The sequence below is a fragment of the Genypterus blacodes genome, unplaced genomic scaffold (assembly GCF_046128005.1).
Source record: "Genypterus blacodes isolate CSIRO-AG114 ecotype Tasmania unplaced genomic scaffold, CSIRO-AGI_Gbla_v1 ptg000046l_1, whole genome shotgun sequence".
Taxonomy (NCBI): domain Eukaryota; kingdom Metazoa; phylum Chordata; class Actinopteri; order Ophidiiformes; family Ophidiidae; genus Genypterus; species Genypterus blacodes.
In genome coordinates, this window is record NW_027466859.1 from 146,204 (window position 1) to 161,908 (window position 15,705).

A 15,705-nucleotide genomic window follows, 5' to 3' on the forward strand; every position below is an offset into this window, starting at 1 on the left:
GCTGTGGCTTTTCTATTTTCTTCGGTGTGTGCATTTAGGTGTTGTACCAAACAACAGGACATCTTACAAATAATGCAAACTAAAGTGTCCACAGAGTCGTCAGCCCTGTGATCTTAACTCTTAACTAAGTGGGGCTGTGTTATTGGACCCCCTAGCATCAGATTGCACAGATCTGCATCTCCTGCATGTCTAAAGCCAAACCAAAGCCCCATATATATATTTGGTGACATGCATCCTGTTTGTTTTGTTCCTTTTTGGGTTAAAATGAAGCTTTAGGATCCCACACTCCACACCCAGTGTTTTCCACAACCACAGCAATAATGAATTGGTTGATTTCCAGCTTCAGCAGCAGAACCTGTCGGTGATTCCTAACAGGAGACATTATTTTAAGAGAGCCTTTCTGTTTTGGCTCTGTGCTGTACTTTCAGCGAGCATTTGCACTACATTTTGTTTTCTTGTTTTGATTTATTTGATGCCTTTCTTAATAATTGCTTGTAAATAGCGATGTACATACTGCATATTTTGTAAAGGAAACATTACAGCGGTTTGTCTGGAAGAAGTGGACACTGTGGCATCCACCTCCAGCTACAACTCCAGTCAATCTCGGAAGTCAGACTTTGACTCTTACTCAGCAAACTCAAGTGCGGTGTGAGCTGATATCTTTTGTCCGCTCAAATTTTCAAATGCTACATGTTTGCATATAGACTCTGTGCAACATTCTATTGAACCTACATGTCCTGTATTATGGGACTGTTGTGAAGATCAAGCTGTAAAGATGTAAACTTTCTGTGCTGTCCCATTGGCCTGGATGTGTACAGGCCCAGCACCACTCCCCACTCCCCACTCCCCACTGGCCCCCTGGCCCCCTGTGCTATATGCCTATGTTTTATGATCAGCATGTTATTTGTCATAAAGGCCTCATTTACACCTTACATTACAACATGACCTGTAATCCAGATATGTTATCCATATAAAGAAATCGTGTGATAATGTCAGGTGTAAATGCTCACAGAACACATTTAAAACATCAATATCAATTATTCAGATTAAGGCGATAAATAACATTTCCTGTATGTTATGTAAGCAACATAATTACATTTGAAATCAGCATTAATCACTGTAAACTTACACTGAGTAACAGATTTAGATGATGTCATGGTAAATTGATTTATTCATGCATGTTAAAGTTCAAATCAGAGTAAACAGCTACAACATGAACGGATCTCCTGATGATGATGATGATGATTCTGCAACACAACTTGTAATTGGAGTGCAGCCCCGATCAATTCCTTGCATGTATGTCGTACTCACATGCTTTGCCTTAAAGCGATGCACTGTAAATTTCACCAAATTTCATGATTTTCAAGGAAGTTTATGTCTGAACTGGGTCACTAAGTCTTTCGTTTGGAAGTCGGAGCATTCTGGAGGCAGCTGGTGTTCACTTACCATGTCTATAGGCTTTTGAATGGACTCTTATGGATCCATGTTGCCATTAGTTTTGCAGTTACGCACACTAAACCGGACTCTGGGCTTGGTAAGTGATCAGGAAATATCTCCAGAATTCTACAACTTGCATATTAAGTAGTATGGATGTAAATCTCTACAAAAACATTGAATTTTGCAGATTTGTTGTATTTATGTGTTTAGCTTTAAGAGGGTAGTGAGCATGTACACATAGCGGCTGGGATTGTAATGCAGTTACAAAGTCGGTTGTCGTTTAAAATGGATGAAGATTGTCCACAGAGAAAAGAGGACACACACCCTAACACCCTAACCTAACAACGCAGAGAAGGCTTTTAAATGCAGGGTGTAAATGGTGCCAACATGTGATGTGAGATGGCAACAAAGAAAGCTAATTGCAGGAAATAGAGGAACCTCATGTTGACTTAATACTTCACCTCTGAGTGTTAGTCTGCGGCCATCTTCACATTGTAGCATCTAAAAGCGCATCCTGGATTATTGACACAAATCCAGATTTAGACCAAACACTGATTTAACAGCTTTGTATTGGTTGGTCATTGCGTGTATAGATCCTCTGAATTTGAATAACGTGCATTTTGATATCGGGGTGAATTCAAGCTTTATCTAAATTGTTCCAAATAAGACGGAGATGTCTTCCTTAAAGTCATTGTTTTCTTTTTGTGTGTGTGCTGTAATTAAAGATCATGTAAAAGTGACGTCTGTTTGTTTACTGTTTGTCATTATGTATACCTGTTAACACACACAACTCAGACGAAAGCGTTCACATTGATTGAAAAGGACTATATGGTTAAGTTAACATTGCACACTTTCACTTTTACCTCTGTCCTCAAAGTGCTGAAAGAAAAAGGATTTGCATTTATCCATTTTGTCTGTTTGATGTATTCACTTGCATTCATTTGGGAGCAGCACGCTCCTAGTGGCCCACATTCTTTCAACATGGAAGGAGCTGATGGATCAAACTCGGAGAATCGGTTATACTCGCTACAACATGACTTTGGTCTTGGACCCATTTTACACCAGAATCAGGCTCAGCGGCGATCTCATTTGGATGATGTGCCCACACTGCGTCTTAGTGTGTGACTTAATTATATTTGGTTACTTGCCTTTATAGGTAGTGACATGCAGCTTTGTAATAGTTTCCCTTTGAATTCTTCCCCTCCACCACAAATGTCTCTCAAAGGGAAACTCAATGTCGCAGTCCATCCAGTCAACAAGTACATTTCAACAGTGATTAGTAAGGTTATAAGTTGTATTCTTCAGAAGATTCCACAGAAAAAGTAGTTTGATCCAGTATAGTTTGAAGGAGAACATCCCACACTGAGCCTGTATGTTCTGTATCTCTTTTCTAAGAGTTTAGAGTCTTAAATATAAAACATCTAATTTGCAGATAGGTTATTTTTGTGACAGAGAGGGTAACCATGTCAACTCTGCCCCAGTATGTCTGAAATGAAAGACGCTATGAGGATAGGACCACAAAAGGAGGGGATGTTTTTGTGACTGACCCACAGGCAGCCACACTGATCCCACTGAGTCAAACAAAGGACCCTCCATCCTTACTGTACCACCAAAGTCACCAAACTAAACACACACCACACACAAACACATTGCTGGTGTGCAGTGTGAAGGTCCTCTTGTCATTCCCTGTGCTGCTCTGTGTCTCACTACACACGCAAACTGGATAAACAGCCCGTGAACTTTGACCCAGGTCAGCGTTTGAATTCGAGGTCATACCAGGATCCCTGTCGCCACAGATGTAATGAGGCGAGAGATGTTTGGAGAACTCTATTATCAGAGACACTGCTCCTGTTTCTCTGAGCATCACTGAGTTTTAACCCTCTGAAGTCTCAAAGTAAGCCAAAGAATCTGACAAACACGGCCAACATTTTCAGTTCATTTGATGCATAGATGAAAGGAAAAATGTATATATTGATTATTAATTCTGTAGGGTTATTTAAAGGAAGTTGGATGAATTTAATGGACTTTTTCAAATTAAAAAATAGAGAAGGAAAGAATAAACAATACCGTTTTTTAAGTTGTGATTTTCTTAAATAAAATCGATTCAAGTAACTTTTTCAAGCTATGGTATTTTAAATAACCCTTAAAATTACCTTTATTCTAAATGTGTTCTAAATTTCACCAGAATGCATTTTGTTTTGGAAACTTGGGCATTTCATTGGATTTCAAAATAAAGTTTCATGAAGACCTTAGCGTTCAAGAAGTTGATGGACATCTGGAAAACTAAACCATGAACAATGAAATAAAGTCAATAAAACAGAGTTATGCATGAATCTAGAAACACATGCACATGCAAAGAAGGTTTATTTGGTGCATTATGTTCATGTGTTAAAGTGAATGACCTTCGAAAAAACATTGAAGTCATTGTTACTCCATTAGCAGGTGATGCTGAGAGCTGATGAGACGTTCACCGGCTGTCTAGTCAAGGAACATTGACAGTGTTCAGTTCAGGGGCTCAATGGTAGTTTGAATAATAATGTCCGGGGTTTAAAAGCACCTTTTTACATTCCTGTGTTAATGCAGTGAAGAGGACGTGGTGAGAGCGTTTCCTTCCTGCATCTCAATCAAACTGAGAAGTATTTTAGTGTGAGGATCAAACACTTTTAATGGGGCAGTAAACAGCTTTTGTAGACTTCAACAATACAACAGACAGACAGAGGAGGAGCCACTCAGTGCTGCCGCCTCTCATCTGCTGTCACCTGCGGGACGACGCTCACTTCATTGCTCCACTGCTGAGGAAGAGGAGGAATGGAAACTGCATTTAAAACTTTCTTACGTCAGAGTAAGCAAGTCTAACCAGTAGTGCGGTTGTTGTGGTTATGATCTTCCACTTTAGACCAACCAAGCACAATGAGTACAAGTGTGTAAAAGAGTTTATGAACATTCTTCCTCAGTGAGCTTTATTATAGCCTTTATATTGTCAGATTCACACAACAAAGTGAACAATTGAGGCATCCTTCCTCATCCTCAAGCTTTATCCAAGTTTGCATTGGTGTGTGTGTGGGTTTAGGGTGCATGAACTGTATGTGGACTATCACACCTGTTGCTTGTTACTTTAATTGACCCTCTCCTTGGCAACAGTTTTACTATCAATCAATCACTTTCCCTGCATAAACTTCATAAAACTGTCTTATAGTGCTTTCCATGTGACTGACAGAGAACAGGACCAATAAAAGAATAAATAAGACAAGAAACCTACAATAAATACAGAAATTTAAGTCTGATAAATCTAATAAATAAATAAAATGTAATAGAAGAGTAGATAGAATATAAACCATTATCATGGTGGGTTGTGGGTCAATGTGTTGAGGCATAGTGAGCTAATCTTGTGACCTTGTGCTGAACCAGGAGTTGTCGTTCCCTATGACCTTCGACCTCTCAGCAGGAACAAATCGCAGCACTGAGAGCAAAATGCCGCAACTTCAACACGTCTGGAGTCAGGACGCGTCCCCAAAACCTGGGCCACCAACCCCGACTCAAAGGAGGTTGAGCTTTAAAACTCAGTGCAAACTTTGTGAATAAATAATAATAATCTTAAATTGTAATCTGCAATTTAAATCAACAGTGAATGCTTATCTTATTTCTATGATTTTAATTAATGATAATTGTTGATTCTTTATATCACTATCTTATGCATGCTGCCTTGCCACACTGCCAAAGTCATTACAGATAACTTATGTAAACAATAGGAAAGCACATGTATGGGGGGTAGGAGGGACAAATCCTTACAGTCCTGAATAAACGTTGCTGCATGTCTCCTTGTCTCTAGGCTCTTAGTCATTCATCTCAATCTTCATCTCATCTCAATGTTTTATCAAAAACATTTGATCCACTTCAGAATCAACAAAACTCTCTCTCTCTCTTTGTGATGGACAGTGAACTTGGTTACGTGTTGACAGTTCACAGAGATGTCAGGGTCACCAGCAGGTCAGCGTGCATCTCTCCTCCCCCCGGCTCCTGTGATTAAACCACAAGTGGGACTTTTGAAGCCCTTTACTTATTCAGCCTGCTCCTCCTTTACGTCTCTCCAGCCCCGGTCCTGCTTGGGCCCAGGTCCTACAGCTTTTCTATCCTATCTTGTAACTCATACCTTTCACCTGGTATTACAGGGAAGACATGAAATGAAGAAACTGCATCCAGCAGATTTACACACAGTGAGGAAGAGTCCTCCTCAGCTCCTCTTCATCACACCTCAGCAGCACAATCCTGTTTCTCCTATTGGTATCATAACAGAAACAGCATGAGGAAACTGTTCCCTCTCAGCGTGGAGCTTATCATTGGAAGCCATAAAGACGCTGACACACGTATGTGGCACAGCAGACAAACTGCTCATTACATGGATTGAAGCAGCTGTATCTTATTAGCATCTGTGCCATAATTGAAGAATTAACAATTATAGGATTATTTTCACAATCAGAATCAGAATCAGAATTAACTTTATTGCCAAGTAGTAATCAGAGGAATTTGACCTGGTGTTGAGGCTAAAATATATAGTCAAGAAAAATATATGGAGTGCAGAATTGTAAAATAAATGTAAAGTGTAAAAAAAGTTTTGTTAATTTAAGTTAATATAAAGTGTAAAGTCCATGTCAGTGGGGGTCCCAGGCGTTGTTGGTCATTGTAATTGACAGAATACAGTCATACTTACCTGTCGCTGTCATTATCAAATAATTTAATCAACTTGTTTTCGGGTTCAGATGATGTTAAACTGATCAGAGGACCAGTGAGATTGTAGAACACCAACAGGTACATCAGCCAAGAATGTTCTCCAAGGTCATGAGAGAAAAACACAGAGATTTACTAGCTTCAATGACCTTATGTACCTCTGACATACATTTGATCAATCATCCAGTAAAGCTTCTGTCTCCAGGTAACACTGGTGTTAACATGATAGACAGATGAACTTTATCAGTCTATCTATTCTGCTTTCCCCCAAAAGAAGGTCACATTCCAGTTTAGAAAGTATGACAAACATTTATAAACATCTATCACATTTCAAAAGTACTCAAAAGTAGTTAAACACACACGGAGAGAGAGAGACAGGCGGCTCATCCCTGTAATGTGTCGCAGTAAAAGCAGGAGCCAAGCTGTCTGTGACTGACCAATTGGCCCCGACGCGCGCGCGTACACGCACGTGCGCACGCGCCCCCGGCATTATGGCGGGTCGTAAAAGAGTCCAAACGCAGAGAGAGAGAGAGAGAGAGAGAGAGGATGCGGCGACGCGCCTGCCCCGGTGTTTACTTTACATGCGGCGTAGCCCGGGGATAACCCTGAGAGAGAGAGAGAGAGAGAGAGAGAGAGAGAGAGAGAGAGAGAGAGAGAGAGAGAGAGAGAGAGAGAGTGCGCGCGTGTGTGCGTGCGTGCGTGCGTGTGTGTGTGTGTGTGTGTGTCACTCAGCCTGTCTCTGCTGACCCAAGTTTGAACCCGCAGAGAGAGTGAGAGAGAGAGGGAGGGAGAGAGAGGGAGGGAGGGAAAGAGAGAGAGAGAGAGAGGTAAAGAGAAATCATTTTATAAAGGCGAAGGTGGTATACATTTCTTGTAGACTTTCTGTAAGTGTAAGTGATTATCATGTTTATTCTCATCATCCTATTATAATAAATTATAGATAAATTATAGATAAATGAAAGTTAAATGAAAGTTATTAAATTGCGCAGTGACTCTTCATCCTAATCTAAACTCCATCACTAAAGCTGCGGTGTGAGGGGCAGCAGGCAGGCTGAGGGTGTGTGTGCGGGGATTAGAACATTCTTCAGCCTGATTAAAAGCCTTTTGCGTCTCGCCGCAGGCATGATTCCTGATCCTTAAACCGGGCTAATGAGTGTGTAAACGAGCCGCCCGATTGTCTCGGGATGCGCCTCCATTGTGTCGTGGGCGCTCATCACCTTTTCACAGTGAAATCTGCGTGGATTGTGTGCGTGCTTACAGGAGGTAATAAGGATTAAAGATGTGCCCTCCTGAAACAAATGGCGAAGGAAGGCAGCGAGCGCAGGTCAGGGGGGCGGGAGGGGCGGAGCCTAGAGACGGCCAACAATTAAAGATGAACTTTGTGTGAACTAATTTATCAGAGGGAGGAGAAGGTGAGAGGCTGGCCGCGGCGCCCGCAAGCCTATAAAGGCACGGAACGAGCCGGTCCGAGCCTCATTCACTATCGGAGCTCCACCCGGACGGCAGCATGGCCCTTAGCACTCTGCTGGCCTCCGTCCTCTGCACCATCGTGCTCCCCATCCTGCTCTTCCTTGTGGCCGTCAAGCTGTGGGAGGTGTACATGATCCGGGGGAGAGACCCGAGCTGCCCCTGCCCGCTGCCCCCCGGCTCCATGGGCTTACCCTTCATCGGAGAGACGCTGCAACTCATCCTGCAGGTAAACACACTCTCACTGCTCTGTCTGCATGCAGAGATAGACGACAACACACACACACACACACACACACCTAAAATCAAAGTTCACCTGGAGTAATAGTAAACAAACATATCATACTAGTGTTTAAGAAGAACAGTGAAGTTTTGCAAATGAAAAGAGATCATCAGTTTGTTTACCATTTGAAGAAAGCAGAAGTTATAGTAGAATGAAGGTCAGGGGATTTTTTAAATAAATAAAAAATTTGACATTGTACATAAGGAATTCATTTCTTTTATTAAATCAATATTGTTAGATGTAATGTAAATTTAAGGCTTCTAGTTCAAGCTCATTTGTCAGTCCTTGTATGTGTGGCTTTGAGACAAATGCATGAAAACAACAGGTCATTAGATACTGTTTGAGTGTTGAAGTTAGTTGTTGTATGTTATCTATTCCCACTCTAGTCTAGCCTGAGTCTATGGCTGTATTTTATTTTACGAAAAAATTAACATTTTTATAGGATCGCTACTCCTTAAATGTGAATTGAATTTGAAATCTTGCAAAGTAATTTAGGCCATTCGTCTGTCATCAAGGAACTGCAGCCGTCAGTAAAAATCCCATATTTACCTTTGACATATGCTCTACAAAATATACTTACACTCAAGTTTTTAAAAGTATTAGAACCTGGAAACTGTATCCAAGTGTATTGTATGTGCATTAACAAAAATGTTGGGATTTCGTGATTGTTGCAGAGAAGGAAGTTTTTGCGGATGAAGCGTCAGAAGTATGGATACATCTACCGCACTCACCTGTTTGGGAACCCCACCGTGCGTGTGACCGGAGCCGATAACGTGCGGCAGATCCTCCTGGGAGAGCACAAGCTGGTGGCTGTGCAGTGGCCTGCGTCTGTGCGCACCATCCTGGGCTCGGACACGCTCTCCAACATGCATGGACCCCAGCACAAGACCAAGAAGAAGGTATGCTGCACTTTTTAATTTGATGTTTCCCTTTTGTTGGACTTGTTTTAATCTCAAAATCGATATTAAGCTTATACACGAGGCCATCTTTAAGTATAGCTATATAACCCGACATCTGCTATCCGTAGGCCATCATGCGAGCTTTCTCCAGGGAGGCTCTGGAGCTCTACATCCCCATCATTCAAGAGGAGGTGCGGGCGGCGGTGAAGGAGTGGCTGGTGAATGACTCGTGCGTTCTGGTCTACCCGGAGATGAAGCGGCTGATGTTCCGCATCGCCATGAGGATCCTGCTGGGCTTCGAGCCGGAGCAGATCAAGACCGACGAGCATCAGCTGGTGGAGGCTTTTGAGGAGATGATCAAGAACCTGTTCTCGCTTCCCATCGACGTGCCTTTCAGCGGCCTGTACAGGGTAAGAGAGGAGTTCCAGAGAGGAATGTAGATGTTTGTATAGTACATCTCCAGGTACTGGATCTCACCCTGTCCCTGTCTCTCTCCTGCTTTCCTAAACTCCAGGGTCTAAAGGCGAGGAACTTCATCCACTCCAAGATAGAGGAGAACATCAGGAAGAAGGTACAGGCGTCCAGCGTGGAGTCCAAACACGCCGATGCCCTGCAGCAGCTCATAGACAGCAGCAAGAAGAATGGAGAACCTTGCAGCATGCAGGTGCAGATTCTTTACACACAAACTCGCAATGTCTTTTGGTCCAGCAAACGGTCTAGTTTTAAAACTTACACATGTCTGATTTCTGTTCACAGGCCATTAAGGAGTCTGCTACAGAGCTGCTCTTTGGGGGCCATGAAACCACAGCCAGCTCGGCCACCTCTCTGCTCATGCTCCTGGGCCTCAACCCTGAAGCTGTGGGCAGACTGAGGCAGGAACTGATGGAAAAGGTAACCAGACTGTGTTCCGCTTTGGATAGTAGTTCAAGAACTGGTTTTAATCCCCATGAGTGTAGTCGTGGTTGTACTGACTAGCGCAAGCATTACTTTAGTCAAGGGAGGTTGTAAGGATGCAGTGTTAGTATGGGTCACAAACACACCACATCCTGTCGTAGTGTCATGGAGTAAGGACTTGCAGAACTTCACTGATAGGTGACACCATACTTGCAACTATAAAGCAAAAACAAACATCAAAACATCAAACTCCTCCCCAGAGTTTATCCAGTTCACAAATTGCAATTGTGGGCTAAAATGATGACATCATACTTTTAGGGGGTTGTGCAGGTAGAAGTGAAATGTGTTCAGAAAAAGGCAGTTACTGCTTATTTGTTTATGTATTAGCGTGTCTGTGTCCTGTCCGGAACTTTATGGGACTAAAACCAGTTTACATGGCTAGAAAATGTGAAAATCACGCTTGTAGCAAAAAAGACGATTGAAACAAAGAACCGGTGTTGTCTCACCTATGTGTCAACGACATGCACTCCAATAACAGCAACCTCTCTCTCCCTCTTCCCCCCGCTGTCTGTTGGTGTTCAGGAGGAGCAGGGAATAGACCTCCAGAGTCTGGACCTTGAGTCCTTGGAGCAGTTAAAATACACCAGTTGTGTGATAAAGGAGACGCTGAGGATCAACCCTCCTGTGCCAGGCGGCTTCAGAGTGGCCCTCAAGACCTTTGAACTCAACGTAAGTGTCCAAGCAGCTCATGTGTACGAGGTTTGCAGGGTGACTCAGATTTGGAGAGAAGTGAAAATATAAGCAAACATATTCACACAGGATATCAAAACTCAGACTAAACCAAATCACTCTATATTTTCTTATCAATAGTGATCAAAACCAGTTACTGTTTTGGAGTTCTGGCTTAAAAGCAAAATTGTTTCTTTGATTTATAACTGCTACTACTTAATAACCAGGTGCAGCTTTTATCATCTAAAAGCTTGAAATTCTGTGTAATGACAGTAAAACAATGGAAATCGATGTTTGAAATCGCTGTTTGATCCATTGAAATGCTCTAATCACAATCATCTCTTCTCACCATGCCAGGGTTACCAGATTCCGAAAGGATGGAATGTCATCTACAGCATCTGTGACACCCACGAAGTGGCAGACATCTTCCCCAACAAGGAAGACTTCCAGCCGGAGCGATTCATGACCAAGCCCTCTACCGACTCCTCCAGGTTTCAGTACATACCGTTCGGCGGTGGGTCCCGGATGTGTGTCGGGAAAGAGTTTGCCAAGGTCTTGCTGAAGATCTTCCTGGTGGAAGTGGTCACAAAGTGTAACTGGACCCTCCTAAATGGTCCACCCACCATGAAAACAGGACCTACTGTGTATCCTGTGGACAATCTGCCAACCAAGTTCACCAGCTATGTACAGAACTAAGCTGTGTCTATGAGGGCTGTGTTTACCAAGAGCCTCTTAGTAGGAAGAATCCTTTATGTGATCATTGTGATACTGTGGAGTGACTAAAATAAGGATGACTTCTGTGATAGGACACCAGGGGGGGTGTGACTGAAGGCAACACAGCATGTGTCAAATGCTGCATTTACACATGAAAACTCACTCACTGCTCACATGTTAATGTGGCTTTTTCGCATGAAGTGAGTCATATGCAGTATACGGACAGTTGTAGATAAATTGAGATGAAAAGTAATTTACATGTAATATTTTGATTTGTTAACACATTGGATTTGTATCTAAGCTGGGAACAAACGAGAAGCACTATACACATGGAACACTGAAATCAGCTCAGCGGTGTCTCTATGGAACCATGTACATTTGTAATGTAGAGTTATATAACTTTTGTATCTTATCCTGACTTATTTAAGTGACATGTAATATTGTATGGGGTTTTTTATTTAATAAAGTTTTCTTGAAGTATCCCGGTTTGTCTTTTGAATATGAATCAAGTTGAAACAATCCCGACTGTCAAATCTGCTACAGTCTCTCCAAACATAATGTGCCCAACCTTCAAACATCAAAGAAAGACACTCACACTTTTCACACACACACAAACTTATCCTGTTGAGTCAAACAGCAAAAGACACAACAGCAGGCTACGTACAACCTTGTCATCACCAGCCATCAGCTTTACTGGCTGAGCTAAAGAGGAATACATGTTTTTCAAGTTTTTCTTTGGTTCTAATGCTCACTTGCCTACAGGTGGCTGTAAAAAGTGATTTACCCTCACTTTCCTTTGGGTGATCGACATCACCCAAATCCTGACATTTCTTACAGGGGGCTCCTCTGATTAAAAACAGCTGTGGTATTTTACAGTGGACTTTTGAAAACTTTGACTTAAAGTTATTATATTTAACATTTAGATGTTACACTGTTCCTCTCAATGAAATCTAATGTTTCCAGCTGTCAGAGTCTGAATTGTAAATCTGTATGGATAACACATTAACAAATTTTAAGAACCTGAAACTAATTTATTTGATTCTAAGAAATTAAAACACTGTTGTGAGGAACAATATAACACTATAAGTTCTAAATGTTAAATAAATCACTTTTTAACAATCCACTGTAAAATGTTACAGGTGTTTCTAATCAGAGGATCCCACTGTAAGAAATGTCAGGATATGAAAACTTTGTTAATTTTCTTGTGGGTTTCTGGAGCGTTTGCTCTCGTTCTCTATGTGTCTGTCTATGTCGATCACCCACAGTAAAGTCAGGAGTCACTTCTTTCAGTGTGCTCACACTGTAAAAAGTAAAACTATTTTTAAAAGAGCATAAAGTGAGCATAAGGACCAAAGAAAACTCTGGCAAAATTCATTTCTCTTAAGGTCAGCAAGTAAAGCTGATGGTTGGGGATGACAAGGTTGTGAGTTCAAGGCCTGCTGTTGTGTTCTTTGCTGTTTGACTCAACAGGATAGACATGTGTGTGCGTGCATGAAAAGTGTGACTTTGTTGTTATTTGGGAATTGAACTTAAAACCTTGCGATCAACAACCATCAGCGTTACTCACTGAGCTAACGAGGAATGAATGTCATGAAGGTTTTCTTTAGTTCTAATTTTCACCTGCCTACAGGTGGCTGCTTGTAAAAAGAGTTTGACTTTTTACTGTGTGCTCTCACTTATGATCGACATTGACAGAGACATAGAGAGCGAGAGCATACGCACAAAGAAATGAAGCCTTTTGCAACAAAGTAAAAAAAATCTTGACATTTCTTACAGCGGGCTCCTCTGATTAAAAACTGGTGTAACATTTTACAGTGGACTGTTACAAACATTGATTTAAAGTTTGGAAAGTCTTATCAGCATTTAAAACAGTTTGATCGTGTCTTTTCTCATAATTCAGATAACTCCAAACGTCTTTATCTCCTTGTCTGCATAAGCGCTGGGCTGGCAGCATGGCAGCTCTACAGGCAGATGTTGCTTTCGCCTCTTTGAGAAGTTGTTTCTCTTTCTGGTGCGGTTCTGATTTACAGCCTCCCTCCCTCCGCTGCATGCCGACTTCTTAGCATTGTACTGTTGTCCCTGCTCCTTGTTTATTACTGTGCTGCTTGTGATTATTGGATCCACAAATGCTGAACTATTGTATGTATTGTAAGTCACTGTGGATAAGAGTTTCAGCTTAATGCCCAAATTGTTAATAGTAAATTGTGGCTGACACCTTTATGTCTGGCCATCCTATCCCTGCCGGTCCAGCCCTCGAACGATGTGAATGAACTTTTCTGAACTTTGCCTCCTCTCCTCCTTCTAAAGAGCGTCTGCTTTCCTCCATTGTTCACCATCACCCAGTAGAGACAAAACTTTGCACGGCCAAGGCCATTTTTGTCTAAATCTGGGACCATTGTAGTGAATTTACAACATGGTGGTGAAAGAGGTTTTAAACTAGCTCGCTCGCAATAAGATCCTTGGGTCTGAACATGGTCCAGAGTAAATCAATGTAATAGCTTGTGAAGTAGTATCGTTGAAGGCAGCACTTGTATACCGAAACACTTGTTGCCATGAACAGTAAATGTGAGAAGTAAAGGATGGGTGATGGGAGGAAGTAGAGGCAGCAAGAGACATGAAAGGAGGCAGAGAAAACGCTGTTTGTGCTCTGGAATTTAAACTTCATTCTGTATCTGCATTTTGATCATTTTAATGTCGCTATTTCCGTTTCCAACTTCAATATTAGTGCTTCTGGGGCTTGGTGAATGACTTGATGAAAACAGTGTAAGGTGAAGTGGTCTGGTGAGCGACTGGCAGACCGAGTCCCCATGACACCCAAGGCTGTATGTCAGGCAGGGGGATGGAGCCATGACGCAACTTTGAGACACAAGAGTCTGACTTTGTGACTGGTGTTTTCCCTTACTTACTTATACTTAAACAGACTCTGGCCTGTTTAAGTATTTTTTTCCTCTCTCCCCAGCAACAGACCTGAGAAGACCCCTAAAGTCGATTTAACTCAGTTGCATAAAAATAGAAAAGTAGCATATTGTGTGATTCAATTCACGTTTAGCAATTATGATCACAAACAACATTGCACCCAGCATTGCATGGTGAGGACGAGTGAGCAATATGACCAGAATTCATTTTTCTGAAGTGCAGTTGACACAAATTAGTAATGCATGACAGCTGCAATTTAAATACTGTACATAATCAACTGAGTGATGTCATTTAGATCCAGTGAGTCATTACGTTTTAATTCTGTGGTGGTAGTGGCAATGCATAATGCCGTCTGACTGTGAGTTGCCAGATCACACAGACAACATACATACCTGGCAACTCTGCTTACTGGAGGTCAAAACAACAAGACTTGTTTTGATCTATATTGGTGCGGACATGTCCCTGCCGCCCTGACCCTAGTATCATGTATGCATAATCAGGCAAAATCAAGGCGTTTTCCATCAGATAACTACAATGAGCACTTAAACTCTTGCCAAGGTCAGTGAGAGTCAAATGGCTCATAGCGTCTGGGGAGAAGTCATTCGAAGTCAATGGCAGCGTTAATTAGTCAAACTGCATTTCCATGGCTTCTGCTGGCCCCTGGGCCCCTGCTGTGGAAAGGTATGAGAGCCTGATAAGACATGCTAACGTCCTTGTTAGTGAAGCCGTTAGTGGTTCACCATGATTATGCATAATTGTTGAGTCTGTTGACAAGTTCATCAGGTCAAATAGAGTTCAACACCCAGGGTGAGGCTGTGAAAGGTAATAAACATTTATCAGCAGACTACTCAAGATCAATGTTCAAGAACTACTGTAAGAGTAGGCGTCTTGCTGGAATGCCTTAGGTGGGATATTGTTACTATGTCAAGTTACAATGTAACTCTCCTACATCTATATTCTTCTGGTATGAATTCATTTCTATCTTTTTGAAAATAAAATCCTTAAATGTATGTGGAATGAACTGAGCAGAGGTGAGCCAGAGCACTTTGGTTTCTTACCTGGCTGGTTGTTGGCTGCGCACCCAGAGTGCTCAAAAAACAAATGAACTTTGTGTTTCCCAACTAGAGGGGTAGGGACTTGCTAATGGGCCGCAAGATACTTTTAAGAGATAGTAAAGGAAAAAACATTCCCAGCTCACTGTGGCTCCTGGCTCTGGTCAACTAAGATTACAGCGAGATTGTTTGTTGGATTTGTATCACTGTCATGCTTGAGTTGGGAGCTCGACCTTCTCGTCATGTTGCTGCTAGCGATGATTTCATCGTTCACAGCTGAGTGTAAAACATCTGACAGCTATTATCCAGAACAACCCTAAGCCACTAAACAACAGTGACAGAGCTGCGGAGACAAAGACAGCGGGCAGAGGAAGGAAATTTCCATGTCTCCCTGCCAGTTTGACAATAGACTGAACTGTACTGATATGGTCACATTTCAGCTTATACCTTTCTCAAAATCTAACCTATTGAGCAAATCGATAAATGCTTTTAATTTAATGATCTCAGAACTCAACTTTCTTTTAATGCTGTGCCTTCCAGTTCTAGGACTCCAGTGTTACTTACAGACAGGATGGAGTTAGAAGATGTT

General features: G+C 41.9%; 1 protein-coding gene across 1 annotated transcript; it reads left to right on the forward strand.

Annotated features, from left to right (window-relative positions):
- Positions 1-7,576: 7,576 nt before the first annotated feature.
- On the forward strand, positions 7,577-11,630 carry cyp26a1 (cytochrome P450, family 26, subfamily A, polypeptide 1). Its single transcript, XM_076149670.1, has 7 exons — positions 7,577-7,858; positions 8,587-8,811; positions 8,940-9,221; positions 9,326-9,475; positions 9,568-9,702; positions 10,288-10,434; positions 10,792-11,630. The coding sequence occupies exons 1-7, from the start codon at positions 7,670-7,672 to the stop codon at positions 11,128-11,130; spliced, it is 1,467 nt and encodes a 488-aa protein (XP_076005785.1). The 5' UTR covers positions 7,577-7,669; the 3' UTR covers positions 11,131-11,630.
- Positions 11,631-15,705: the final 4,075 nt, after the last annotated feature.